This window comes from Penicillium antarcticum, assembly GCF_028974205.1.
Source record: "Penicillium antarcticum strain IBT 31339 chromosome Unknown utg000009l_segment0_segment0, whole genome shotgun sequence".
Classification (NCBI taxonomy): Eukaryota; Fungi; Ascomycota; class Eurotiomycetes; order Eurotiales; family Aspergillaceae; genus Penicillium; species Penicillium antarcticum.
The window spans coordinates 3,386,932-3,414,837 of NW_026695307.1; the positions used below are offsets into that span (position 1 = coordinate 3,386,932).

Here is a 27,906-nt window from a genome sequence, read left to right on the forward strand (position 1 = left end):
ATATCTAGACTACCGCATACTAACAAGCTTCTTCACCTGTTCCAGCCATTTACGAGAGAATTCCTCCTCAGTGAACCGGCGTGCCGAACGACGAGCCCGCTGGCGCATAGCAATTTTCTCCGCCTCTGGAAGAGCAAGAGCAGCCTCAAAGGAAGCAGCAAACTGCTCCTCTGTTTCAGCCCGGAAACCCGTAGCACCGTCGCCGAGGTCAATGACGATGTCTTCGCGGGGACCGCCCGAGTCGTGGGTTACGCAGATAAGACCTGCGGCTTGGTACTCGACGACACAGATACCGAAATGCTCATTCCACATGGCGTTGACGCCGACGGAGGAGGTGCCGAGGTGGGATAACACGGCTGGCCAGGGGGCATCACATAAGAATGTGGTTTGGTCGCGGATGCGGAGTTCGTGCGCTAGCAGCCGCAGGTTATAGATGTGTGTTTCGTCCGGGCTGGCGTGGCGGACTGATCCGATCAGTACGAGGCGTGGTTCAGGTTGACCCGCGCAGGCTGGATTGTTGGCTCGTTCTTGTAAGAATCGTGCAAAAGAGCGCAGGACCAGGGGGTGGTTCTTCTCTGGCCGGAATTGCGCAATGTAGAGTAGAACGGGCTGGCGGGTTTTCTCGCTCTCTGCGTCGACGGCAATGGTGGATTCCAGTTCTGCCACTGCGGTTGGGGGGAACACCACCGCCGGCGACGATGCTGTGCCCTCGCCGTTGCTAGTGTTCTCGTTTCCGGTGCCCCAGAGTGAGCGGATATGCGCTGCTGTCCAGGACGAGTTGCACATGACCACATCGATCTGCTGGCCTACCCAGCCATACAGTCTTGCGAACAGCTGCCAGTATCGACGCTTGATCTTGCCCTTCCAGCCCTTTCCAGCGCCAGAGTTGATACCCTGCACTCCACTCTGGTCGTCGAGCGAGGCAAGCATATCGGTTGAAATGGTCGGATAGTGGACGTATGCGCCAACAGGCACTGTGGGGAAGAGCCACTTGCACAGCGCAAGGGTAAACGCATAGCCCATAGTATCGATAAATACATCTGGTACAAGGAGTGTGAAGGCATCATAGGCAACAATCAGTGATCCGAGCGACTGTCCGAGCAGTGTCATATACGGATATGAGCTGCTCACAACGTACTTGCGAGTTGTCAAGTATAGAAGCACAACTGTCGGCGCATGAAGCTGAATGTTGAACCGGTTCTCTACCTTCTCAAGCATAGTAGCCTTGTTGACTTCATGGTCACCTGTATAGATGGCGCAAATGGCCTTTGGCCAGCGCTTCTGTGTTGCGCGCACTGCTTCCCAAAGTACTCGTTCTCCACCGCCACCGGCATTACTGTCATTCGATCAGCACTTGCATTTACATGTGTGGAGAGTGGACATACCAGAATGGGTGGAAGAACCCAATAATCCCATCCCAGTCATCCGAGTTCTTATTTCCTCCAGCACTACCACTGCTCTCACTGCTAGTCGCAGTCTGTATGCCGCCAGGGCCTAAGCTGTCCACCTTCTCCCAGTCCTCGTCTTCTGCGCCGTTCCGCGACAGTGAGCTTGTTGACACATTTGGCTGCGGGACGCGGGACTCCTGCTCTTCAGATCGCGCCCGCGCGATCACGTATTCACGGCGAGACCGCGTTCGCCTCAAGATCAGCCATCCCACTCCCCGAAAGACCAGACCGAGCACAGCACCTGTTAGCTTCGGAAGCAGGATGGCCGTGGCGGTGAGGATCAGGACAGCGAGAATGGCGTTGGATATGAGGGCCATGATGTAAAGGCGATAGATGAAAGGATCTCACCAGAGATCACACATAGTAAAAGGTTGACAGGCCAGAAATCTGATCAGAAATGCTTCCCCCTCTCATGTCGACAAGTTGATCAGTCGGGCGGCGTTAACTTAGATGCGCGTCACATGACAAACGTTTGATCTCCAACTCACGCCCCAAAAGCTTCAACATTCTTTGTATTGGCTGCGCAGCCCGCCATGTTTTGCCTTCGCTCAGCCTCGTCTCTGCACTCGGTCCGGCGAGCTGTTCAATTGCCTCGTCCACCTTCTCCACAGATTCGACACTTCCACCCCACGAAACCAGCGTCCTTCTCCGTGATCAATCTTGCGCTAGACACCTCCAGCGCATTCATTCACGGTGTCCACACCGTAACCTTCCTACCCTGGGTGCTCTCAATTCCCCTCACGGCCGTGATTGTCCGTACATTGGTAGCATTTCCTCTCCAAATATTCACAAAATTCCATGCAACCCGAGAAAAGCGCCTACAACCACTTTTACAATCATGGGCTGTCTTATACCAAGAACGGTCGCGCCGGATACCCAATATCGTGGAAGCAAAAAAAGCTTTGGAAACCGCTATGAAGGATCGAACAAAGGAGCTCCACCGACGCTGGGGGGTCAACACAACCTACCGACCCGTCACTCTCTTACAGCTCCCCGTCTTCTTAACGCTGATGGAGAGTTTGCGCGGCATGTGTGGCAATAACAACGGTATCCTCCTCTGGCTTCTCTCGTGCTGGGAGGGCTCCATGGATCCTGCCCAAGCATCTGAGTCTCTGCATCTTACCCTCGAGCCCAGTTTCGCGGCCGAAGGCGCGCTCTGGTTCCCGGATTTGTTGGCTGGTGACCAAACAGGTATCCTGCCGGTCATTCTGACAGCTTCAATTCTGCATAATGTTACGGCTAATTGGAAGAAGAAGTCTTTCGAGTCTGTTTCTGATCTGCCCAGTTTGCAGATGTACAGAGAGTCTTCTTTCATTGGTCTGCGGTACTTTATTCAGGTTATGGCTGTTTATGTTGGTGCTGCGAGCTTTTTCTCCCAGATGCCGGTTGCTCTTATGCTGTACTGGATTACGAGTACCAATACTGCTACGTTGCAATCTTGGTATCTGGAGAATCGGGTCTTCAATGAGAGGAAGCTCAAACAGTTTGAGAAGAAGTACATTACGTTCGAGAAGAAGGGTGTCGAGGATCCTTTCCACTTGAAGAACTTGCGCTGATTCAGTGGCGTTATCAAAAATTGGTGAACCTTCGCGCTGTGCTCTGTAGTATCATCCAAAGCCTCATACCCTTTCTTCAACGGCTCAATTTCCTGACCGCACCATTTCGACAAAAGCTAATGCTTCGATGCGGGCATCCAGCCCAGACTGGCTGGTCCAACGCGGACTGGATACGCACGAATTCCTTTCAAAAGCGCAATATACATGTGGACATTATGCATTGATCTGTTTGAAAGTCTACATCAACACGGGCAATGCTTGAAATTCTAGATTCCCATTCATTCTTCTACTTTCATGTACAATATTCTAGTTATCTCAAGATATCATACGCAAATGGCATCGATTCAACCTCAAAGCTGTGAAACAAAAGTATTTGGTATGTGAGACAAAAAATTGATTCCTGATATCTATCGGCCTGTTGCAAGTTCAGTAATACCACGCCAAATACAGCCTAGAGCTGTTGTAGATTGCAAAGCATATTGAAAAGCCCACCACCATCCATGATAGAATGCCCGAAAAAGAGAAGTTTTTTTTTTAAAAAAAAAAACTCCTAAAGCTTAGACTTGACGGGTTCTTCTGGAGCAGTCGCCTCCTGGTTGACTTCAACTGTATGCGAGTCAGGGCCTTGGCCGAAGAAGATAACCTCGACGGTGACGTCGTCACTAAGAATAAATGTTAGCAAAGCTTCCAGGGGGAACTAAATGAGGGTGCGATATTGCTTACCGGTATCGGCGAGAGTAGGGACTGGGTAGCGTCAACAGAGCACAAACCATGTCCTTATCCTTTCCACCCATGGCGTTCCGCACAAGATGTGTGGCTGCATTCTTGTCCTCGACAACGAAACGGCTAGCGGCGCCAGAGATATCGTATTGCTGTTGACGGATAGGACGGCGCTGGCCTTCACCAGATGCATCAGTTGCGGATTCAACCGGCAGTTGCTTCTGGCTGTCAAATCCGAACCAACTCTGCAGCCAGGCTTTGCTGGTACCAGTGCTGGCAACATTAGATTGTTGCTGTTCAACCCACTGGCCAACAAGACCGACAACTTCTTCATTGCTCAACATCTCCCATAGACCATCAGTTGCCATGACGATAAAGTCACCCTTAGAGGGATCGACCTTGGTGGTAGTGATGATAGGCTCGGCAGTAACGTAGGGAGGGGTCTTCAGGAGAGGACTAGGAGTACGTCCGAAGAACTTTCCCTTGATTTGATCTTGGATTTCCCTGGTCCACTTGTAGGTAGCGTCACCGAAGGAACGGCTAGGCTCAAGCTGGCCGAGAATGCGGCCGTTCTTGGTGGAATATGGCTCGCCGGGGTGCTCTTCCCGGATTCGCTTAATCTCTGATGGTGTTCCACCAGTCTGGTCCTCGGAAAGAGCTGTGGCAGTCCACTTACCGCTCGGGCCACGACGACCGAGAACTGCACGCGAGTCACCTGCAACAGCAACCTTGAGATCCTTGGACTGGGAGTCGTAGAAACTGAGAAGAGCACATGAGCCAGACAGAGCAGGAGCAAGGAGCTCAGCGGCAACTCGTCGCGACTTGGCCTTGAAGACTTCCTTGACACTTTCGTTCACAATGTCATTGTCGAGACGAACAAAGCCTTGCTTGATAGCAGCATCGATAGCCTCGGACGAGGGAACCAACAGTGAGGAGTCTGCTGCAGCAGCCTTATATGTAGTGTTCAATTCGCGGGCAACGTATGAGATCAAAACATTTCGCAGCTTTGCGGAAGTTGTCCAGCCTCTGGTTCATAATTAGTTTAACGGCATTTGATAAATCATAGACATAACATACGAGTGTCCATCAAATACTGCCCAGAACATCCAATCACTGCTTGGCTCGCCATCCTTGACAGCAGCCACGGAAGCTGGAATCTCGACGATCTTCTCCGCATGGTCATCCTCAATGGGCGAGTTGCTAGGAACCTGAACGATATCGTAGCGAACAACACCCTTGCCTCGGTTGACCAGGTAAGATTCTTCATTCTTACGAAGCTTCTGGGTTGCTTGCTCCGGTGTCAACATCTCGAGGACTCCGCGATCTGAATCGTCGGTAGTCTTGGCAAGCGGCTGGTCCCCGGAAAGTGTAGCAGTGTAGAATTGATCGTTGCTGACCAGCAGCGCACGGCGCGCAGGTTCGGCTGGCTTTTCAGCGTAGGCGGAATTTATAGCACTCGAGGCGAATCCTCGGAACTGAGATGCTGCCGACTTAACAGTCTCACCCTGATACGCATACCATGCCCCGGAGGCAACAACGGTTGAGATAACGGCGAGGGAGAGATTGCGGCGATGCATCGATGGCTGGATTGCTGCCGGAGAGGTTGAGCGCTTGCTGCCAGAGTATGACCGAAGACCTCGCAGCTGGTTTTGAGTGAAGGACAATGGGGACGGCCGCTTAACGGCTACGTTCCATACCGGGGCACGCCGAGCAGTACGGCAAGCCTGAACAGTCGCCTGACGCATTGAGTTGGCGGGTATTCTTGCAGCTGAAGAATCTCCTTGCCCTCTGCAAAGGAAATAACAGCTCTGAAACTGTATGCACAGAAAGCTTCTCAAGGAGCTGGACTGCTTAAGATGGTGTCACGTGTGAATGTTATCCAGGTACTGCGCTAGTCCCGATGAAGATGTGTCGTCATTCCCCGCGGATTTGCTGCGCTTTGCGTTCACCTCGAAATTTTTACTTTTCAAAGTCTACAGGCCTTGGCCTCAGCGCGCAAGGATGTCTTCACGCGCCATTCGGAAACTGCAAAAATTGCGCGATCTAGAACAACAGCAAGATTCCGAGAATCAAGATGAGTCAAGCGAAGATGAAGCCCCGCGCCCCGCGAAGCCCAAGTTCAATGCTTTCGATCTGTTGAACGCCGAAGATGAGAACGAAGATGAGGAGGAAGAGGAAGAAGAACAAAAAGAGGAGGAGCCTGTTGAAGAATCAAAGCCCGAGCCCGCCCCTACGAAGTCCAAAAAGGCCAACAAGAAAAAGAAGAAGAAGAAGGCAGCCAAACCCTCCGAACCGGTCGACACTCCACCCAAATCCAAGGAAGCAGATTTGGATGAAATTGATCGTGCTCTTAAGGAGCTGTCAACAGGTGGACAATCGTCAGTTGGTGCAGATCTGTCAAATGCTTCCAGTGCCGTCCGCGGACCCTCATTCCCTAAGACCACCAATAAATTACTCGGTATCGAACCCAAATTCCTCAATGCGACAAATGAGATGCGCCGCCTCTTTGGAAATGTTGTTCTGGAGAACTTCGATTCGCCAGCCGATAGTGGATCAGGTCGCCGCCGGGATCGCAATCGAGAAATGGTCGATCTCGCTCAGGCCTTGACGGGAAGATACAGTCCAGCCAGTCGAGGTCAGAGTCTAGGTGGGGTCACACTGCGGCGAAACGTTCTCATGCAGGGCAAAGACGAATGGCCTCGTGCGCCGAGTGGAGGACTCGGCATGGAGACAGTAGAGAAACTTCCTGCGGGAGAGACACTCTACCGACTTGTGCATAATACCGCCTATCAAGATGTACAAAGGCAGTTTGAGCTCTGTGTTGAGTCAATGGACCCCCAGAGACTCATTGGACACCTTCAATACAACCCATATCACATTTCCACACTTCTCCAGGTGTCGGAGATTGCCAAACACCAAGGCGATCACGCTGTGTCTGCTGACCTGATGGAACGAGCACTCTTCAATATCGGACGATCAGTTCACTCTTCTTTTGCCAATCGCCTCAAGGAGGGTGAAGCCAGACTAGACTTTATTCATGCCGAGAACCGAGAGCTCTGGCTTGTGGGTTGGAGGTACATCTCCAACCTCGGAATGAAGGGAACGTGGAGAACTGCCTTCGAATGGGCTAAGCTGCTCCTGAGTCTCGATGACAGCGATCCATATTGTATGAAGCTACTCATTGACCACCTCGCCCTCAGAGGCAGAGAGTACGCATATTTCGTGGATCTATGCACGCAGACACGTTTCAGTCGAGACTGGGCCGACCTTCCCAACATTCAGTGCTCGCTGGTTGTGGCATACCTACGGCTCAACAAGCCCCAGGACTGTCGCCGACAGCTATCACTTGCCATGTCCCGCTACCCATGGGTATTTAATAGACTGGCACAAGAACTTGATATCCAGCATATCCCTAAGCAAATCTGGGGCAAGATGCCCCCCACAGGGTCACATGAGCTGCTCACTGAACTCTACATTGCCCGTGCAAAGGATCTCTGGAACACACCAGAGGCTGTCTCTCTCATCATGGAAGTGGCAGACACCATCTCCGATAACGATGAACCCATCGAACCACCAGAGATTACCCTTGACATTGCTCGTCATGTAGTCCTCTCTGATCTTCCCAAGGTGACGACCCACCTTCCAAACCACTTTGTGGCCGGTCGACTTTCAGCCTCCGACCCTCTTCCCCCGTATGAGTCTGAAGCCTACCGTCAGCAATCCGAGCCTGCTCCCGTCTATGCAGCTCCTGCTGGCGGTGGCGAGAATTGGTTACAAGACCTCCTGGGACAGATTAATGGCGCTGGTCTCCGTCTCCCACCAGAAGAGGAGCTAGCCCCGAACCAAGGCCTTGATGATGAGCCGGAAGAAGAGCTTGATATGCCACGCTCTCGCCCTCCACTTGGTGATCCCTCGGCTCTTGAGCTCTGGCTCTCGCGTGAAGGCTTCCAGTCTCTTCGCATCTTCTTGAACCAGTATGGTGTTGACCGTGGCAATTGGAGTGAAAATGTCGTCGACTATGCACCCTTGACCAACTATCTGGAAGCAATGGTGATGATTTCGGCGACAGCTCGCCAGCAGTTGTTGGATGGCATCATCAAGGATTCTCTTGGTGATTTCGTTGTCAGTATGCTTGAAGATGAAATCGCAATGATGCTAGATGGGGACTCGGATTCATAAAATCATATCTCAGGAGCAAGATACATTAGAGAACAATGCCTATAGCAGTGTATCAATCATATATTTCTTTCAATTCTTGTTTCCAGCTGCTTCTAGGCATCTAAACATGTAATAGTGACCTTTTTGACACTCGTTTCGGACCTTAGGTGATGGTATATGGAATATATATATCTAGCTATAAAAGTCTGGCGGCAAGCTCCGAACATTGAGAAATTACATACCAAAACTGCCAATAGAGTGCTCTGAGCCTCGTAATAATACAGCTTCTATGCATAAACACCAGAACAAGCACTTCACGTGGGATTGTAAAATCAGCTGCATGATGCCATTGGAGTTTATCCCATTGGCAGACACGCCCGAGTCGCGCATGGTTCATGCGCATCATCCCGCACTGACAGGCTGACTCAGCTGGTATCGTTTCAAATTCTTGCAAGGTTTTTATTCGAGTTTCTCTGCATAGAATGAAAGATCACTTGATTTTTGATCCTCTATAGCTCTGAAACTATTTGCGACCTCCAAATCTCACACATCTCCCCCTATATATGTGCAGTGCTGGGACTACCCCGGGAGTGGCCCAGATTGTGTCAATTGTGTCATAGTCTTATCTCTCCCGCGCAGATTTCTCTCCTTCAACCCCCCGGTCACACAAAATGGTCACCATGGGACACGAATCTATACCCCTGACAGCCCGCGAAGCTGCTTCCGGCCTTTTGGGATCAGTGTCCATGACCTGCTGGATTTTCCTCCTGGTATGTGCGATCCGCGCGGAGCATGCGATAAAGCAGATTCGCACCTGAGATCTAAACAGCAACGAACATAAGACCTAACAAAATGAATCTAGGTCCCGCAGCTAATAGAAAACTATCGCAATGGCAACGCCGAAGCTATCTCCCTCCTCTTCGTCTTCGTCTGGTTCGTCGGTGACGTCGCAAACCTCGTCGGTGGCCTCCTAGCAGGTCTTGTGCCCGTGATCGTCGCTATCGCAGTCTACTTCTGCATCGCAGACGGCGTTCTCATCGCTCAGTGCCTGTACTACAAGGCGCGCAACTCCCGCCGCCACATTGTCCACCGCCGACGCTCGTCCACTGAGACTCCCGACCCTACTACCCCGCTCTTGGGTCGTCGTTTCAGTGATTCACTTGGTCCTAATGAGTCGCGGCGTCGGTCCTCTGGATCGCTGCGTGGTCATCAGGGTATTGGCCGACGCGAGAGCCAGGTTGAGGATACCTTGGCGAAGATTGTCGAGGAGAATGACTATGGCCGCAAGGCTTGGACCAAGAACTTTGCCAGTGTTATAGGTATTTTCCTTGTTGGTATGGCTGGCTGGACCATGGCCTGGCAGACAGGCATGTGGGCGCCAGCGCCCCAGGAGAATCACAGTGGTTCTGAGGAGGCTACTAGTGGTTTGGTGTTAGGTTACTTCAGCGCTGTTTGTTATCTGGGGTGAGTATATCTGTTATATTTGGTAGTGAAAGATTGAAACTGACTTCCTTGCAGAGCGAGATTGCCTCAGATCTACAAGAATTACAGCGAAAAGTCTTGTGAAGGTATAAACTTCGTTTCTTGAACTATATGGAACAGATATTGACATAAATTTCAGGTCTCTCACTTTTGTTCTTCATTCTCTCACTTCTCGGCAACTTGACATATGGTGCAGGCGTAAGTCATACCCTAAATTTGTCTTGCCCACTGGAACTCAGCCGCTAACAAGGCATATAGATCCTCTGCCATTCCACGGAGAAGGAGTACTTCCTCACTAACCTTCCATGGCTGATTGGTTCCTTGGGAACAATGGTTGAAGATGTGGTCATTTTCATTCAATTCCGCATCTACGCCCCCCAGGAACAGCGTCAGTCGGCGCTTTCATAATTCTGGACCTTTGTATGTTGGGTCTGTTTACATCCATAGCGACTTTGTTGTTTGTATACTGTCGACTGCGAAATTGATTCTGTGCCATGTAGCTTTGAATGTGAAGGTCTGCCTGGATTTAGTGGTGTTAGGCTGAGATGGCAATGACATGGCGTTTTTGTTACCGGTAAACGGCTGTTGTTTTAAAAGTATATATGATTTGTGTTTGTGTGAAAGTAAACAGTAATCTATCAGTTTGAAGACTATCAAAAACTTTCATGAGCTTTGGAGATGTAAACACAAACGATTCCACAACCAAAAATCCACTAAGAATGGACGTGGACACCAGGACAAACAACCAAGTATGAAGCTACAAAGTGTATGTACTTACTTACCTGGCCGAGGACCTGAGAACCGTGCCTCGGGATCCGCTGCCCCCAGTATCAGTGCACAAGCTCCACATCGAAGCCTGGCGCCACAAGTCTACAACTACACAAGCAATCCATATAAGAATCAGACGGCATTCGTTGGTTCATGGTCGCATGACAGACATAGCATGAGAGCCGAGCAGAACTAAGCTAGATCCGTGGAGGACGAGAAAACGCATACATCTACCCAGACCAAACCGTACGAGATGGTCATGGACAAATCCGAAAGTGTGCCAAACGTCTTTCTTCAATTCCCCTATAATCCTGGAAGCAACAATAGTTTCGGAGTCGCAGCGGTATCCGATCGAGTCTACCTCGGTCACATTATTATGACACAGAGGCACACCGAGCACCCAGTCTCCATTGAATGTCCTTGTCCGTTTGAATTCTTTTGCTAATTTTCTTTTTTTCTTCCCCGGGTTCTAGGTCTTCGTAGCGGGGGTCGTGGAGTATCGAGTACAAGAGAGAATCGTCGAGGGAGCCGGCAAGCGGCAGCGGGAAAAGAGGCGTGGGATAGAGAAAAAAGGAAACGAGTTCAAATTCGATACGGATATGATACGCTTAGTCAAAGAGACCGAAGCCCATGTCCTCATCGGACTCCTCCTTCTCTGTAATGGGGTTAGCATCTGTGACTTTGAAAATGGGCTGCATTGTGTATGCTTACCCTCTTCCTTCTCCTCCTTCTTCTCCTCAGCGGGGGCGGCAGCACCACCGGCAGCGGCGGGGGCAGCGGAGGCGGGGCCAGCGGAGCCGACGTTGGTCAGGAGCTCCTTGATGTCCTTGCCCTCGAGAGCCTATAGATCCCAAACCGCGTTAGTCAACGCATTTCAAATTGTCGCGCGTGGCCATCGGTTGTTGCGATACTGGCGCAGATGATGATGTAGGTTCAGGTATTTACCTTGGCGAAGATGGAGGCCCAGATGGGCTCAACCTCGGGAACCTTGGCGGCACCAATGAGGGTCTGGATCTTGTCGGCCTGGATGAAGATTCGAGGTCAGTTACTGCTGTTGATGTATTGACCCTAATGCAGCTGTGCTGCAGCTTTCTGTGTTCCTCCATGGCTCATTTTCACACACAAAATCAAGTTTCATGTGTAATCTTGAACCCTTCAATGTTCCAACGAGATCATGGAATTTTGGATACGTACGGAGACCTCAATACCGTCATCGGCCAGGATGAGGGCGGCGTAAGAGCAGGCGAGCTCGGCGGTAGACATTTTGTCGACGGGTGGTGTTGACCGGACTGGGTGTCTTGAAGAGAGTTGGGGATGAGAAAGAAGAAGAGAGGAGAACGCCAATGATAGACACCCGAACAGGGCAAACGCGCCGTGTGTGGGAAAAAGCCCTCGCTTAGGGCTTGGACTAATCGGGACTAGCATATTCCCCTCCTCGTGACTTGACGCTAAACCGCAAACGGCACCAGATCTAGGATGGTCAAGTCACGTGCCAGACAGAAGAGGCTCCTTTTCTTGATTTAAAACACTGTTGTAGAAGTACACTACTGAATTGTATACACCAGTCTCGCTTTTAATTATACTCTCCTCTGGTCGAAGCATTGAATTGTAATATCTATAGTCATTCGATTTCTCACCTTTTCACAAGCTTAATGACTTTCTAAGTGGGGAAAACTCCCATATTTAGGAATTCATCAAATGACAGACTTCAACAATCACGCTCCATGAGTTGAAATATAAAATAAATTACGACCAAGTTGAGGAGATCGATGCCGAAGGGTTTCATGCACCTGAGCGCCGCTGACATAATCCCGTGTCTCCGCCCCGGCGTATCTGCTATCAGTCCATTCATCAATTGACATCACATCTCGGTGGGGTTTGAACATACTATTCTTCTCATTTGTCTTTACTTTCAAAGCCATATTGCTCGTCGATCTACCTCCGTGCTTCCACTGCTATTCCGAACCTTCCTACTCACGTATTCATCTCCATGGAGTCCCCCGCTATCCCGGTCCCGCTGGATCCGCGGGAGCAGCCCATCCTCGAACGCTTGCTCCGAACCCGCGATGCGCTCCTGCTCATCAAGCAGGACAAGTCTTCTTACATCAAGTCTCGTGACGTCCTGCCGCTTTACGAGGAGGTGATTGCGGAGGTTGAGAAGCTCAATGCTGCCCGTAAAGAACCCGAGCGCCGCTTGGTACACAACCGTCGTGAGTTTTGGTATGCGCGCACTCACTTTGGAGGGTAACTGACATGTGATGACAGTGGACTATGTCTTGGATGATTGTTTCCAGTTGATCTCGCTCCTGTTCTTGACAGTTGGACGGAACAATGAAGCTCCCGCAGTGTAAGATCTAGAGCCTTCTACCCCGCCATATTCAAATGACTGACCTCTGGCTAGGTACTCCTTGGCGACTACGATTCAGGTATGTAAACATACGTTTTCATCGGCTTTGAGTTATATTACGATCTAAATACTGACTTGCCCCAGCGTTTACTTGACCACCTCAAAGAGGCTGGATTCTACAGCTCCAAAGACTTGAACTCGATCACCAAGACCCTGGAGTCTACCCGCGAAACTCTCGAACGTGGCCGCGATACCTACTCTCCAGCTCTCCTCACACTTTTGGAGAGCCGACTGGAACAATGTGAAGCTTCTCTAGAGAAGTTGCAGAAAGGCCTTGCCGTTCTGGCTCCTCCTTTGGCACAGACACACGAGACCCTGGTCTCAATTTTGCGGTCAACATCCGCTGTCAACACTCGAACAAAGGTTTGTTCTCGAATGCACATATTTCAAAAATCGACATTGACTGATATTTGGACTGTTTTAGTTCTCATCATCCGAGGTGAATGGTCTTCGCGAACAGCTGAAGAAGATCGAAAAGGGAACAAAAGATGGCAACTTTGTAGATGCCGAGGGAAATATCCTCGCAGGACAAGACGATCTCAAGTCTTTGATCCAGCGCTGTTGGCGGTGGACTGAAATCGTCTTGGAGCGGTATGTTGGAGTTGTTATCAGGATGACCGGACAGTCGCTAATTTGGAGCAGAGAGGGAAAGATTGATGAGCGTTTCCGCGATCAGTACGAGCGTTTGCTGGAGATCCGCAACCAATTGGATCGCTTGTCCGTGACCCAGGCTTGGTCATTGCGCGAGACAGATCTATTCGGATACCAACGCAAACTAGACCGAATTGACGAAGCACGGGTTAACGGAAACTTCGTCGATGCGGAGGGCCAGCCTGCCGACCTTCATGCGCAGCGGGTAGGAACCCCCATACTTCGATTATTCTTTGGACTGATCTGGCTAACCATGATAATAGACATTGCTGTACCTCATTCGTCGCAGCTATGCATACATTTATGCGCTTCTCATTTCATCCGAGCCTGTATCGGAAGCTCTTCTTCCTGTTTACAACCAACTCCAGACCCTTCGTCGATGCTTAATTGAGGTCAAGGAGTCTGGCGGCGTCGCCAATTCCCGCGAACTATATCCATACAGCATGAAGGTACATACCCACACATGGACTTTTTCTACATGTGCTAATCAAAACAGCTCAACTCAATTGACAACATGCGCGTTGATGGTAAATTCTACGTGGGACCCGATATCCCAGAAGGCCAGGGCAGTGTGAACAACCTGCTTGCCGAATGTTACGATTATGTCTGGGAACTCCGCGCTGCGGTGGTCGATGAGGAAGAACAATCCTAGTTTTCACATGCCTTCCAGCTGATTTTTTTCTCTTTCTATCCATCTGTTTTACTTTTTCCAGTATCTCATGAATGATTGGCCATGGATTCTCTTGGCATACAGTGGTCTTTGATTGTACGATCAGAGTCGCAGTCCTTCTCTTCTTGTTATGTTACGATAGGCGTTTGAGATGGAGGCTGTTTGGGCCGATATGGCATTGGCATTGTCTTGGGGATGGGGATACTCTGTGTCCTTGTGTTTCTACTTCGAGCTTAATGTATCCTGTTAATGATGCTTTACTTGAATTTTGATTCATTTCTTTTAGGGCAGTACGAATAAGCTAGAAGAGGTAGACACGATAAGCAACACACAGCAGCATACGGACAAAGCAATGATCTTGGTTCAGGCAAGATTTTCAGTTCGTCGTTTACTCCATTCCAGGCCAACAAAAAAACGTAGCCCTTGAGCAATCGCAGACTATGGTATCTATACCTTCGTCTGCCGTGGATTCAAAGCAAATCTCGTGCAAATCTTGGATATCCTCGCCATCTTCCAACTCACCGGCAATCATGGCACCTTTCATGTGATTTGCCTTTAGACAGCAATAACATGATTTAATGCAGTGTCCCTTGCTACGAAGCTGATCAAGGTTAGATCCATCGATTAGTCGTGACTTTTCACAGCATCCGCAACTCCGTCCACAACAGCCTTCTCGTCCTGCACAATCCTCTCGTAACATTTCCTGTTACCCCCGACTGGTGGACTTATATGAAAGGTATAGGTCACCAACTGAGCGAGCCCATATTGGCCGTGAGCTTCGAATTCAGCTTCAAGATTTAGTATGTCTGCTTCAGTGCCTCAGCCACCAGAATGCGATATTCTCCCCAAATCGAGTCGCCAAAGAACTTTTGGTATACTTGCAGTCGAGACATCATTCCTGCATAATATTCCCGTCATTTAAATGCCCCCCGTATTCGGAAGATTCAAATACAAACCACTGTATGAATCAAAGTATGTTGATGCTCAGATCGACAACATAGATCTGGATTGGTCCGAAATCGGCGCAACCACGGGCCAATCAGGTCACGGGCAAATAACCAGAACAAACCGGAGAAAAAAAGGGCTCAACATCACTTCTTCCCCAGTTCACCATCCCAACTTGAATCATGGTGAGCCAGCTTGTTTGGCAGCGGGCTTCTGCCTCTCGTGGGGTAAGTTGAATTTGACCCTCCCAAATGTCTCAATTGACTAATTCCCCATAGCTAGCCACACGGCTGTCCCCGCAACGGCTCTTCGCCCGTGGCCTGGCCACCGAGGCCTCGTCCTCCCGCATGCCCCCATATCCCAAGCTCGTCCGCAACCTCGAGCAAGTCCGCCGAGTACTAGGCTCCGAGCGCGCCCTCACCCTCGCCGAGAAGATCCTCTACGCCCACTTGGACAATGCCGAGGAGTCATTGCTCACTGGCACCAACAACGGCCGCGATGTCCGGGGTAAGGCTAACCTGAAGCTGAAGCCCGATCGTGTGGCCATGCAGGATGCTTCCGCGCAGATGGCTCTTTTGCAGTTCATGTCTTGCGGTCTGCCCTCCACGGCCGTCCCGGCCAGTATTCACTGTGACCACATGATTGTTGGTGAGCGCGGTGCCGATACCGATTTGCCCGCTTCGATCAAGGGTAACAGCGAGGTCTTCGACTTCCTCGAGAGTGCCGCTAAGCGCTACGGTATCGAGTTCTGGCCCCCTGGTGCCGGTATTATCCACCAGAGCGTGCTGGAGAACTACGCTGCCCCTGGTTTGATGATGCTCGGTACTGACAGCCACACTCCTAACGGAGGTGGTCTGGGTGCCATTGCTATTGGTGTCGGTGGTGCCGATGCCGTTGATGCTCTGGTTGATGCTCCTTGGGAGCTCAAGGCCCCTAAGGTTCTGGGTGTGCGCCTCGAGGGTCAGCTCAGCGGTTGGGCTTCTCCCAAGGACATTATCCTGCACCTGGCTGGTAAGTTGACCGTCCGCGGTGGTACTGGCTTCGTTGTTGAGTACCACGGCCCTGGAGTCGAGACTCTCAGCTGCACGGGTATGGCTACCTGCTGTAACATGGGTGCCGAGGTCGGTGCTACCACCTCCATCTTCCCCTTCTCGCCCAGCATGGTGCCCTACCTGCAGTCCACCCACCGTGGTCACGTCGCAGAGGCCGCCGCTGAGGTTGCCGCCGCTGGCCCTTCGAGTCTGCTCCGCGCCGATACCAAGGCCGAGTACGACCAGTTGGTCACCATCAACCTTTCCGAGCTCGAGCCTCACATCAACGGACCCTTCACCCCCGACCTGTCGGTTCCTCTCTCCAAGTTCGCCGACACCGTCCGCGAGAAGAAGTGGCCCGAGACCTTTGGGGCCGGTCTGATCGGTTCCTGCACTAACTCCTCGTACGAGGACATGACCCGTGCCGAGAACCTGGTCAAGCAAGCCTCCGCCGCAGGCCTCAAGCCTAAGGCCGACTTCTTCATCACCCCTGGTAGTGAACAGATCCGCGCCACTCTCGACCGCGACCAGACCCTGAACACCTTCTCCGAAGCCGGCGGTGTCGTCCTGGCCAACGCTTGCGGTCCCTGCATCGGCCAGTGGAAGCGTACCGACGGCGTCCCCAAGGGCGAAGACAACGCAATCTTCACCTCGTACAACCGCAATTTCCCCGGCCGCAACGACGGCAACCGCCAGACAATGAACTTCCTCGCCTCGCCCGAGCTCGTCACGGCGCTCGCCTACTCCGGCAGCACAACCTTCAACCCAATGACCGACTCCCTGACCACCCCCTCAGGCGAGACCTTCAAGTTCCAACCACCAAGCGGCTTCGACCTCCCCAGCGCCGGCTTCGAAGAAGGAAACCCCAACTTCCTTCCAACAGCCGCGGTCCCCGACGCCAGCGCCGAGGTCATCGTCTCCCCAACCTCCGACCGCCTCGCCCTCCTCGAGCCCTTCGCCCCCTTTCCCAAGGGCGATCTCTCCGGCCTCCAGGTCCTCTACAAGGTCAAGGGCCAGTGCACAACAGACACCATCTCTGCCGCCGGCCCCTGGCTCAAATACAAGGGCCACCTGCCCAACATCTCCGCCAATACCCTCATCGGCGCCGTCAACGCCGCAACCGGCGAGACAAACGTCGCCTATGACGAGGCCGGCAAGTCCTACGGTATTCCCGAGCTCGCAGAGCAATGGAAGGACCGCGGCATCGAGTGGCTCGTCGTCGCAGAGGATAACTACGGCGAAGGTTCAGCCCGTGAGCACGCAGCCCTGCAGCCCCGCTACCTCGGCGGCCGTGTCATCGTTTCCAAGTCCTTTGCCCGTATCCACGAGACAAACCTTAAGAAGCAAGGTGTTGTCCCTCTGACCTTTGCTAACCGCGAGGACTATGACCGCATTGATGCCTGTGATAAGGTCGATACTGTTGGTCTTTATGATGTACTCCAGGCTGGTGGCCAGGGGGAGGCCCAGCTCCGTGTTACCAAGCAGAAGACCGGCGAGCAGTTCGTTGTCTCTGTTAACCACACTCTGTCTAAGGATCAGTGTGCTTTCATTCTGGCTGGTTCTGCTTTGAACTTGTTGGCTAAGAAGGCTAACGCCCAGTAAGGGATTGAGTCGAGTGTTGCATATAGGTGATAGGTGGAAAAGAGAGAGCTTCAGACTGTTTGTTACACTATTAAAAAGTGGCTTCGATTGGAGTTGATGATCTGCGTGGATTGGATGTTTGTTTTACTTTTCTATAGCAGCAGTTGTTTGCCTGTTAGCTTGTATATGGTGATTTTTAGATTTTCTTTTATGTTTGCCCTAGATGATATCCAATGTGATCTGTGTTATACTATTTTGGATAGAGACAGTAAATAAAAGATATGGAGTATTCAATCATGAGAAGGGTAATTTAGACCGTCAAATTCATTCGATTGATCATTGTATGCCATGTCATAGGTTTAAAGCAGCTGGTGGCATAAGCGAAAGAGGATATGAGGTGAGATAGATATATGAGAAGAGGTTCAAGAGAAAGAGTAAAAGAGTAAGCAACGCAAACAGACGGGTATGAACAGGGGTAAATAAATCATCAAAAACATCACATCACGATGAATAATTCTTTCATAAGAGCATCAAGGTGGTTAAGCAGGAGCCACCTCGAGAAACAGGTTAGTCAAGAGACCAAGAGAAGAAAATCAAATCAGCAGGAATAAAGATGAAAGCGCAAGTCATCAAAAGGGAAAGAAAACGAAATGAAGCGAGAGAGATAGAGCAGTGGTATGATAAATATGTACCAAATACCAATGTCTGGAGAAAGATCAGAAGAAAGCAAAAGCCGAACCAACTATATCCAAACCCGATTGCCAGATTTGGCGGAATTCTCGGATATCTCCCATCCTGTATATGAACGCCAAAAAGAAGCCTTCTATACAGGCGTGAATTGAAAAGGAAAAGCAAAGACCAAAAGAAACCGAGATAATGCAGACGAGAGAATCTCGAGCAAGACCGTTTTTGAGCTCCGAGACAGAAAGAAAAATGGGCAAGGTGAGCGAAGATGAGATCGAGAGAGAAAATAGTGTCAACAAAGAGCAGCCAGAGAGAAGGTCATGGTCATCCACTCCACTTCTGATCATACCCCTGTTCACCAAGCATCTGTCCAGGGTTGTTAACCCTATACATATTGCCGTGGTTATTACCATAACCACCACCCATCCCCGAATCATCTTCATCAAATCCAAACTCACCCCCAGAGCTAGCATCAAAGCTACTCCGCCCACCAATGTCCCCAGGCTCATCACCAGCAGCAGGGATCTGATCCCACTGCAGGTTCTGCAGAGCGGGATACTGAGCCAAGAGGGCAGCAGGAAGTACGAAGTTACCCGTGGACTGCCCGTCCATGCCAGGCATGTTGGGCATAACGAGTGGCTGAGGGACAGGCTGCAAATGGCCAGATGGCTGCTGAGCCTGCTGCTGGTGTTCCAGCATGACACGGTCTCGCTCTTGTGATTCCTCATCGAGCAATGGCTTGATGCAGACTCGACCGGCTTCGGATCTAAAATGCCGGCCTAAAGCATCTGCACGGGCAAAGCGCCGGCCGCAGCCCCATTGTCCGCTGCGCGAGAGCTCGCCTCGACAGACGAATTTCTTTTCACCGGAGTGGAGGCCTTCATGGCGCTTGCGGTCGTGTTGTCGTGCAAAAGCTTTGCCGCAGACTGTGCATACAAATGGTCTTTCGTCTGTGTGGGTACGGAGATGGGAGCGGAGGTTATAGGCGCGGGTGAATCGTTTCGGGCATAGATTGCACTGAAAAGTTGCAGGGTGCTTTTGGATCCGTTTTGGTTCTCCAGGTGCTGCGCCGGGTCGTTGTGGATCTGCCAGGTCTAGGATGTAGTTTCGATTCTCAATTGATGATGTAGACAGACGTCGGTTGGATCGAGAGGGTGATGCATCTCGCGAGCTGGGGCTACTCCGTGAGTGTGAGCCAATTGAACCAACCGGCGACAGGGATCGCGGGGTGTTAGGAGCGTGCGGCTCCAAGCTTGTTACTGAAGCTGCAGGAGAGCGTGAACGAGTTGCAGGGTGGTATGGATCAGATTTGCTACGAACGCGAGACCCTGGTTTTGGTTAGCATATTGAATTACTATATTGATGGAGCCGGCACTTACGCATAGCAGGAGGACTCAAAGAATCATAATCAGCCGTCGATTTGGACGGATCAAAGTTGGGATTCCGCAACGGCGGAGCAAACTCGACATTGATAGACGGAGGTGCCATCTGCGAAGCCTGACCGATGTCACCGGGAACATTGTTCAACTGGCCCATATTCATCATGTCATCTGAAGGCATGCCATACATATCTGTCGGCGCAGAAGGGAACTGAGAGTTCGGTCCCAGATAAGCGTTATTGGGAACCATCTCCCCACCCTGCTGTGGCATTAACCGCGGCGAGATATATGGACTGTGAAGCGGGCTGATTCCTTGTTGTTGCTGCTCTGACAGAGTGAATGATTCAATGCCCAGAGCATTTTCATACAAAGCAGGGTCATTCTGAGGTGCCAACGAAGGCGACGCATTGCTCTCAATACCGTCAAATTCATGCTGGGACACATAGGGGGAGTGGTTGGCCGAGGACACTTCAGACACCTCAGATGGCGCACGTCGATGGCCCCGGAAAGAGGCATTGTTCATAATATGTCCCCAGTCTGGACCTGATTGAGCGCTGAGGTAGGCCGCAGTCGCCGGGTCTAGCGAGGTGTGCCGTGAATGCTGAGGAGTGTAGTATGTGCCCGGAGTAGATCCCGGAGGGGACATAGGACCCGGTGAAGAATGCTGCTGATCCTGCGATGAGGGATGCGAAGAGGCGGAGGGATTGGAGATGGGGCTGACCAGATCGGCAGGGTTAATGGCCTGGTTCACAGTCTGGCGTTGGTGCATCTGCGGATCCAGCAACAAAGAGGAGTCATACTCCGACGCGGTGGTGCTGTTCGGACTATGGTTCTGGTAGACCGAAAAGTCCATTTCTGCCGGGTTTGTATTGAGCATGTTGGAAAAGTTGTCGTCCTGCATCGGTCTGAGTCCTGTCGACGAGTGTTCGAGCTGATTGACCAGGCTCGCCTCGAACGACTGCGCCATCGGCATGTTTGTATTGATAGCTGGGGGATAGCTCTGGTCGGCCGGTGGAGATAATGTCTGTGCCGGAGGCGCCTGGGAGAGATAGTCTGGGTACCCATATTGCTCAGCGCCCATGCTTCCGTCGGGGTTGTGGAAGGAGGGGGTCGTATAGGCGGTCATGGAGGGGTCGACGCCCATTCCGGAGTTTGGATCATGATATTGGAGGTGTGGCGACGGGCTCACACTGCGATGCTTCATATCCGATTGACCATGACCCGGGCCTTGGTTCTGGTCATGCGAGGCCATGATTGCGAATGCGCGCCGATAAGGCTCTGTGGTGAGCGCCAAGCTGGGGTTGCGGTCAGGAGAAGAGGAGCGGAGCGGAATCGGAGGCACGGATAGCGCAGGATTTCGGCGAAAGACAACGAGATAACGAGTCGCTTTGTCAGGGACCTAGACACCGGTTGGCGATGTAGGGGTAGATGCTGATGGGGTGGGATGTCATTCGCAAGGGTCCAGTTTGAGTAGGCGCCGGTACGCGAATGATCCACTGGCCAGTGTCAGTGGAAGAGTGCATCCAGAATAAGGGCAATGATACCTTTTAATGCGAGGTTGACAATGGGAGAGAGGGAGGAGTTGAAGATTGGGCGATGATTTCACGTGCGCAAGGCGGTCTGGTGGACACGCCTATACGTCTTTAAGATATATGGAGCTGGTTACAGGAGATTATTTTATATCATGTTTGCCCTGTGCCCTAAGCGCAGAGTCTCTCTTCTATAAGTTCCCCAATGGGTCTCCCCACATTGTGTTAGTGCCGATAACAGATCAGATCACTGCTTTACTATTTTTATACGCTCTACCTGCCACAAGATGTCATTCTACAGAAAACGGCTGCCTGTTCCTGACATGCTGAAGAACACACTCAAATATTCTCTCCAGTCCTTCGGTGGAGGGGTTGTCAAGCGCTAGGCATTCTTAGCTTTGCACAGCCACGCAGCTGAATCATATACACGCTAAACCCCATTGGGAGCTATATCAGTCTGCCTTGCCTCGACATCTATGACTGCATAAACACAGACCCATTGACACGTAGCTTATATTCCAGGGATACATGTAAGATAGGTCCAAAGCTCTAAGGCGTCCAATCTCCACCCTAAACAGTACCCAACGTATTCAAACTAGCCCTGGCCTTATCACCAGACCAAGCAAACAACAGATTATCCGAACAACTGCTCCCAAGCCCAGCATTATCAACCCAAGCAGGCTCCCAATAATAGATTCCCAGTGAGCCCGAGACCCCAGAAACAACAGCAGCAAGTCTCTGCAAGAAAGTCTGCTGCCCAGCAACAGAGAACGGAATATCGCTTAGATCAGACGGAAACGCATAAGCCGGGCTGGGACAAGCATACGGCCAATTCGTCTCAACAACAACAGTCTGCTTCCCATATGTCGAGTACAAATTCGCCAAACTAGTCTTCAGCGATGCGAGTGTGGCACTCGCGCTGTAGAAGGGGTAGTAGGAAACGCCCATGTAGTCAAAGTCCGAAGACATCAGGGCCGAGCCAGATGCGAGGACTTTGTTGTAGAAGTAGGATTGGTCAGACCAGCTCCAGCCATTGTCAAGATGTATCATGATTTTAGGGGTGGTGGTCAGGTCGGAGTCTTTGACGCCCCAGGCACCGGAGTGTAGGAGTCGTGCGATGTTGCTGTAGCTGCTTGTTGTGCCTAGGGGCCAGAGGAGACCACTGCGGATTTCATTTCCGATTGAGACGATTGCCACGTCTAGATTGTTGGCCGCGAAGGTGTTGCATACTTCGAGGGTGTAGTTGTAGACTTGCCAGGCGAGGGTGTCGATGTCGGTTGTTGACCAGCCGGAGGGGGTAGCCTATAAAGTAAGTCAGGCATCCTCAACATGGAAGGATCAGATGGACCAGTCAATGCTTCTCCAAAAAAAAAAAAAAAAAAAAAAAAACGTACTTGATGACTCGGATCAGCCCATGTATCACTATAATGCAAATCAAGATACGTAGTCATCCCCTGTGCCTGCACCCTCTTCGCCAACTTGACATTGTAGTCAAGATCGTAAGACCCATCACTGGGATTAACCCAGACACGCTGGCGGATTGAATTGAGGCCAGCAGCTTTCACAATAGCCTCCAGTTTCCCCGTTGTCCCAGCAGAATTCTTATACGAGATCCCGGAATTTTCTTCAACAAGAAGAGAAGAGATATCAGCACCGTGGATACTCAACGCAGCCGATACCGGCGAAAAGAGCTGCGATGCAGCTAGAAGCAGACAAGGAAGCATATACATTTTGTAAAGACCAATCCGGGATCAACTACAAGAAAGAATGAGAACAAAGGAAGAGAGAAAGAGAGAGAGAGAGTAGAGTCTCTTTACCAAAACACAACCGTACTAAACCTATAGCTCTCCGCGCTTTCCACCAAGGATCCAAATTCTCCGACCAGTCTAACCAATACCTCCAATAAACCCGCGCAGATCAAACAGAAGCCATAACTACAAGTCTCCAAATCCCCCCGGGAGATATCCCATCCGGGTCTAGTTCCCGCCGTGAAACACATCCTGAGACAGGCACGGCAGAGACAATAGGCGGAGAATTTCATGCTAATACATCATAGCCGATTGTTTAGCTTGGTGGAGAATATAAATGGCTCACTCATGTCATCTGTCATCGGTTGGACGTGCATTCCCGTGACGATTTAGATTGATGTACTGTGTACAAGGGTAAGTCTTGTAACGTATGGGGTAAGCATAGTAATGTGTGAAAGCACTAATGTACAGGAACTAGGGGGAATTGTTCGGTGTTATGCCGGAGGTGGCGGTCAATAGTGACCTGTTTCCTTGCTTGGCTTGCTTGTATCATTGGTGGAAGTAGAATCTATATTCGTGCATGTTATTCAGGCTTGAAATTGCGATGTGGGACGAGGGGTTTATAAGCTTCTTGTGTTTTTTTTTTTACTCCACCGGAGAATATGATGGTTTCACCTCTATCTGGAACGGGTGGATGTGGATGTGCTCATATGATGTGAAGGTGTTTGAGATGTCAACGTGTATTGCTACGATGGGGTTTAGTTTTAGGCCCGGGCCGAGAACTCTACTCGTTTACTGTATATTGAGCTGTTTTTTTAAAGCTAGGTGTGGGATAATTATCTCGAATTCCCAGTACACCCAAATGTTCATTTCATCGTTCGCTTCGCGCTAGACGCCCACGCCTCCCAGCATCATGTATCATGTCAGGATTCTTCGAGGTCACAGACACCAGAAAGCGAACAGCAGACCAAACCGCACTCATGACACTAATCCGATCAGTCTGGTCTCTGCAACCTCTCAAGAATCCGAATTTGCCTCAGACCTCCACCAGGTTTGTCAGGTCAACATTACATACAAGATAAATTGAAAAGAGGAAAAGAAAGGGAAAAAAACCAGACGATTGGATAAAGAGACGCGAATCGCCCTTTATCCCATGCGAACAAACCCAGACGGAAGAAGGAAGAAGAAAGAGGAAAAGAACTGCGACACCTGTCCATGTTTTGTCCAAACATTAAACAATCAATCAGAACGAATATGTAGGGCAGCCGGTCGGAGGGCACCGGGGGGCATTTGAAGGCTTCTCTCTCAATATGGGAACGGTAGATGTGCGCGGGCATGGGTGTATATGTACAGACAATGTAGATGTATGTCAACAATTTCTAGGACGTCACAATTTCCAGACGGCAGAACTGGAAAGAAATCAAAGCAGAAGCAAACGTGACGGGGTGATATACACGACTTCGTAGTATAGGGAAGCGTCGAAGTGGTGGGAAATTATGGGGGGAGGAGAAAGTAGTCCATAGAGATAGAGGGTGTGATAGATGAGGTGGTAATGGTGGTAGATCGAATTAGTTTGAGGGTTGTGGAGGGTTAGCAAGCTTTGATGCTGGTGCCGGTTTCTTTTTCCCAATGACGAGACCTTCATCTTCCGACTCCTCTTCATCCTCGTCATCGCAGTAGTACCTCGACTCGTCTTCTTCAGACGGCCGGGGTGAGCCAGAGCGAATGGGTTTGACGGTTTCACCTGTGCGGAGTATCGAGGGGACTTCCTCGAGATCCTTGTCCCTTGAGTAGAGCCCATCGCCTGAGAGCGAAGAAGCATTCGACACAACGGACGGGATGCTGGGGTGTGAAGCACTCTGCGACATGCCGCTGGTGAAGTCATCGGCCGAAGACGAAGATATCGTAGCCGGATTAGAGTTTGGATGTCGATTGTTGGGATTATCTGCAGGGCATCCAGAGTCCGCGGGCGGCGCCATGGGAGGCAGGAGGAGAGACTCGGTGGAGTACATCGCGTAGTCAACTCGTAGTGTACCACCCTCAGTTGCGTCGATATCGCTTCTCCTGCGGCGCAGGAGTGCGTCTCTCGTGAGATGGAATGATTCTGCAGACGACTTACCCGCAAGCTGCTGAGATCGGTTGCGTCGGTGTGCAGACCCAGGATTCAGCTTCTCTGGAGTGGGATGATCTTCATCATGCCACAGACCGGTTGTCCGAACTTGGCCCTGAGCTGATGCATTGCTGACAGCGATGCTAGGCTCAGAGCGTTGCTCTTCATTGTGACATCCTGACTCGCCAGACGGGGATGTGCGTCGACTGCGACTACCGCGTGATGCCCGTCGGGTTGCGCCACTGAAAAGACTGCCGAAGTTGGTCGATCCTAGTGCTTCGATGATGGAAGAGCGTGCATCCCCCCTTTCCGAACCGGCAAGGGGATATCGAGAGTGGATGGTTTGACAGTCTTGGTGGATTCCGCTGTAGACATGGAAGACTTTGCGCGTCGAGGAGGGGCAGGTCGTGGTGTCACAGCTGGGGGCGGGGCAGCCTTGAGCGCAGGTGTTTGCACAGTATCGAAGTAAGACGCCCAATCACCTTCATCCACTGGGCTAGCAGTAACGCTTTGAGCAAGAGGATGTCCTTGGCTGCCAAACTTGAGCGGCCGGAAGAAATCCTCATCTCCTCGCAGACTGGTTGGGCGACTGTCACGAGAGCCTTTACCGAATGTGCTACTCGAGGCGGAGGAGAGGGTTTCAGTTGAGGGCGTTGTGCTCGACGTGCGCTTGCGAGGTTCCTTGTCCTTTGATCGGCCCCCAAACCATTTGGCGACATTGGATCGAACGCGTTGAATGAATGGAACCTTGCTGACGGCACTGGTGACTTCCTCGTTCGAAACCTCGATTCGCTTACCCTTGCTTTGGAAACCAGGATCAGTTTCCTCAATCCAGATTCGGGGATTGGGAAGACCGTGAAGGGTCCAAGGGTGGTGCTTGATTTCCTTAAGCGTTATCCGCTTGACTGGATCCTTGGTCAACAGGCGTCTGAGTAAATCGTATAGCTCGTCCTCGATGTCCTCATACAGAAGCTCATCGCTGTTCCTCAAGTTCCATTGATTGGAGTCAGAAGAGTCGTCAATTACGGGCACAAGGCGCTTCCGTGGAATGAACACTTCGTTCTTCACAATGGTCTGGAACATACTGTACTCGTCGTCCGAGACGAACGGTAGACGGCCAAAGATCATTCCATATAGCGTGACACCCAAAGACCAAACGTCTATGGCGCCGGTGATCTTGGGGATCGACCCGATGGTCTCAACGAAGTCATCGCCGGTATAACACAACTCAGGTGCGTAGAAGGCAGGTGTGCCGACAGTCTTGGAGAGCTCACGGGCATCATCCAATTCCGCGGCATCAGTTTCACCGACCTGCTCTTCTTCTTCGTCACGCATTGGACGACCCAAGTACGAAACGCCAAAATCGGAGATCTTCACCCGATGATTACTGGTAACGAGTAGATTGGCCGGCTTGATGTCACGGTGAATGATACCTTGGTAATGAAGATATTCCAAGCCAAGAACTGAGTCACGGAAGGCACTGCGAGTTTCAGCGATGGTCAGGCATGGGACGTATGCCATGTCATCACCCTCAGCAGACCATTCAGGTTCAGAAGGAGCGTAACCAAAGCTACTCGAGGCTGTGCTGAAACGGCGCTCGAATGGGTAATCCGAGTATGCACCATACATGGTGCCCTCGACTGCATTTAAAGATGCATCCTGGGCAGAGGATGGACTTGAGTCATCAGTTACTGCGACAGAACGACGACTGATTGATCTGATCATCAAGCCACCGTCCTCATCTTCCTCCTCGTCCGAGGACTCCACACCATGCTCCAGACTCCACGCAGGAATCGGCCCTTGTTGAGCATCGGCAGCCTGGGCCTCAACTCGCTCGCGAGCCCGTTCACGCTGTCGCCGCAGATGCTGTGCAGTTCGAATAAATTGGTGACTCTCTTCCAGGAAGGCGGGAGTGTCAGGGATTCCATTTTTCTCCCGCTCGAGACGTAGCTTGTCGACGTGGACGATCTCTCGTAGACCCTTCTTGCGCCATAAGATCTCACCATTCTCGACATATTCCAGCACAATGTACACTTTTTGTCGGTTCGGATCGTCGATGACCTCGAGCAGACTGACCACATTCGGGTGCCGCGCCTTCTTCAGAATAGCCACCTCCTTTTTCACTTTGTCTTCTGGGTTACCAAGCTTGCCTAATCGACGACGAGTGGAGTAGCGCTGAACAATCTTGATGGCAACCTTCTGCTTAGTCGTAACATGCTGGCCTAGTTTCACTTTGCCGTGTTCACCTCGTCCCAGCTCCTCGAGAATCTCGTATTGATTGATGGTTTTGTTTCCAGTGATAATATCGCGATCCACTTCAGCGGTGTGGGTTTCTTTGGGCGGATTAAGATGTGTTGGGTGGAGGTATGTGCTACTCAAACTTTCGTCGTCAGAGCCAGAGGGTGTCTTCAAATGAGGATGTCTCATAGAGAACAGCCCAGGGCTCGAAATCGGAGTGTTACCCGCGGTACGTATACCACGGGCGTACGAATGGCGTGGCAGCGGATCGGGTTGGAAGAGGTGAGGTGCCCGCCAGTTCGGGTGTATCTGAGACTGAAGCGAGGCATACGATTGATCGGGGTATACCGGTAATTCATGGTCGGATTGTCGAGAAGCCCGGCGGGGGCTGCGTCCAATGCTTCCATTTTCCGATCGGACATCGACAACCGTGTCTTCGTTGAGGGCTTGTAGCGAACTCGAGGAGGAGCGATTCGACGGGGTTCGAGCACCATAGATGCTGGGAAAGGCCTGGCGAAAGGTCGCCTGTGCCTCTGATACATCGGTGATTATGGATGGTTTGGCGATGTTCTTGGACGGGGTCTGGCGAGATTCAGGTTCGCCTAACGCAGATGGTGCTTGTAAGGACTCCTCGGACTGCCTCCTGTCCCGCTTGGGATCTCCCGAGACATTTCCATTCCGAGCACGAGCTGGATCCTCCAGACCAGCTTGCGAGGACCTAATTTCCGTCATGTTCTATTTTTGGGAGTTTCGTGTAATCCGAAAGAACTAGGAAATCGAGCCAACTGTGCCGAGAGTGCA

At 51.2% G+C, this 27,906-nt stretch overlaps 11 protein-coding genes across 11 annotated transcripts; 5 read left to right on the forward strand and 6 right to left on the reverse strand.

The window, feature by feature from the left end:
• Window positions 1–9: 9 nt before the first annotated feature.
• N7508_009654 (alpha-1,2-mannosyltransferase ALG11) lies at window positions 10–1,765 on the reverse strand (the record flags this gene model as incomplete). Its single annotated transcript, XM_058467717.1, has 2 exons — window positions 10–1,336; window positions 1,386–1,765. 2 exons carry the CDS (start codon window positions 1,763–1,765, stop codon window positions 10–12), a joined length of 1,707 nt encoding a protein of 568 aa, XP_058315563.1.
• A 216-nt stretch (window positions 1,766–1,981) lies between these two features.
• Window positions 1,982–3,004, forward strand: N7508_009655 (putative mitochondrial export translocase Oxa2; the record flags this gene model as incomplete). The annotated part of the gene is made up of 1 exon (XM_058467718.1): window positions 1,982–3,004. One exon carries the CDS (start codon window positions 1,982–1,984, stop codon window positions 3,002–3,004), a length of 1,023 nt encoding a protein of 340 aa, XP_058315564.1.
• A 550-nt stretch (window positions 3,005–3,554) lies between these two features.
• Window positions 3,555–5,469, reverse strand: ptcF (type 2C protein phosphatase ptcF; the record flags this gene model as incomplete). The annotated part of the gene is made up of 3 exons (XM_058467719.1): window positions 3,555–3,666; window positions 3,728–4,750; window positions 4,802–5,469. The coding sequence occupies 3 exons, from the start codon at window positions 5,467–5,469 to the stop codon at window positions 3,555–3,557; spliced, it is 1,803 nt and encodes a 600-aa protein (XP_058315565.1).
• Window positions 5,470–5,725: 256 nt separating this feature from the next.
• Window positions 5,726–7,903, forward strand: N7508_009657 (transcriptional repressor TCF25 family protein; the record flags this gene model as incomplete). Its single annotated transcript, XM_058467720.1, has 1 exon — window positions 5,726–7,903. One exon carries the CDS (start codon window positions 5,726–5,728, stop codon window positions 7,901–7,903), a length of 2,178 nt encoding a protein of 725 aa, XP_058315566.1.
• A 650-nt stretch (window positions 7,904–8,553) lies between these two features.
• Window positions 8,554–9,772, forward strand: N7508_009658 (PQ-loop repeat-containing protein; the record flags this gene model as incomplete). The annotated part of the gene is made up of 5 exons (XM_058467721.1): window positions 8,554–8,652; window positions 8,745–9,346; window positions 9,401–9,450; window positions 9,504–9,562; window positions 9,623–9,772. The coding sequence occupies 5 exons, from the start codon at window positions 8,554–8,556 to the stop codon at window positions 9,770–9,772; spliced, it is 960 nt and encodes a 319-aa protein (XP_058315567.1).
• A 563-nt stretch (window positions 9,773–10,335) lies between these two features.
• rpp1 (ribosomal P1 domain-containing protein) lies at window positions 10,336–11,734 on the reverse strand (the record flags this gene model as incomplete). Its single annotated transcript, XM_058467722.1, has 5 exons — window positions 10,336–10,787; window positions 10,844–10,973; window positions 11,078–11,155; window positions 11,327–11,603; window positions 11,676–11,734. The coding sequence occupies 5 exons, from the start codon at window positions 11,732–11,734 to the stop codon at window positions 10,741–10,743; spliced, it is 591 nt and encodes a 196-aa protein (XP_058315568.1). The 3' UTR covers window positions 10,336–10,740.
• A 388-nt stretch (window positions 11,735–12,122) lies between these two features.
• On the forward strand, window positions 12,123–13,842 carry N7508_009660 (uncharacterized protein; the record flags this gene model as incomplete). The annotated part of the gene is made up of 8 exons (XM_058467723.1): window positions 12,123–12,342; window positions 12,398–12,479; window positions 12,534–12,558; window positions 12,624–12,902; window positions 12,964–13,130; window positions 13,182–13,395; window positions 13,454–13,639; window positions 13,687–13,842. 8 exons carry the CDS (start codon window positions 12,123–12,125, stop codon window positions 13,840–13,842), a joined length of 1,329 nt encoding a protein of 442 aa, XP_058315569.1.
• Window positions 13,843–14,987: 1,145 nt separating this feature from the next.
• N7508_009661 (aconitate hydratase ACO2) lies at window positions 14,988–17,438 on the forward strand (the record flags this gene model as incomplete). Its single annotated transcript, XM_058467724.1, has 2 exons — window positions 14,988–15,032; window positions 15,084–17,438. 2 exons carry the CDS (start codon window positions 14,988–14,990, stop codon window positions 17,436–17,438), a joined length of 2,400 nt encoding a protein of 799 aa, XP_058315570.1.
• A 987-nt stretch (window positions 17,439–18,425) lies between these two features.
• Window positions 18,426–20,732, reverse strand: crzA (putative C2H2 transcription factor Crz1; the record flags this gene model as incomplete). The annotated part of the gene is made up of 2 exons (XM_058467725.1): window positions 18,426–19,429; window positions 19,481–20,732. The coding sequence occupies 2 exons, from the start codon at window positions 20,730–20,732 to the stop codon at window positions 18,426–18,428; spliced, it is 2,256 nt and encodes a 751-aa protein (XP_058315571.1).
• Window positions 20,733–21,579: 847 nt separating this feature from the next.
• N7508_009663 (uncharacterized protein) lies at window positions 21,580–22,739 on the reverse strand (the record flags this gene model as incomplete). The annotated part of the gene is made up of 2 exons (XM_058467726.1): window positions 21,580–22,311; window positions 22,404–22,739. The coding sequence occupies 2 exons, from the start codon at window positions 22,737–22,739 to the stop codon at window positions 21,580–21,582; spliced, it is 1,068 nt and encodes a 355-aa protein (XP_058315572.1).
• A 1,586-nt stretch (window positions 22,740–24,325) lies between these two features.
• Window positions 24,326–27,837, reverse strand: N7508_009664 (putative serine/threonine protein kinase; the record flags this gene model as incomplete). The annotated part of the gene is made up of 2 exons (XM_058467727.1): window positions 24,326–25,302; window positions 25,350–27,837. 2 exons carry the CDS (start codon window positions 27,835–27,837, stop codon window positions 24,326–24,328), a joined length of 3,465 nt encoding a protein of 1,154 aa, XP_058315573.1.
• Window positions 27,838–27,906: the final 69 nt, after the last annotated feature.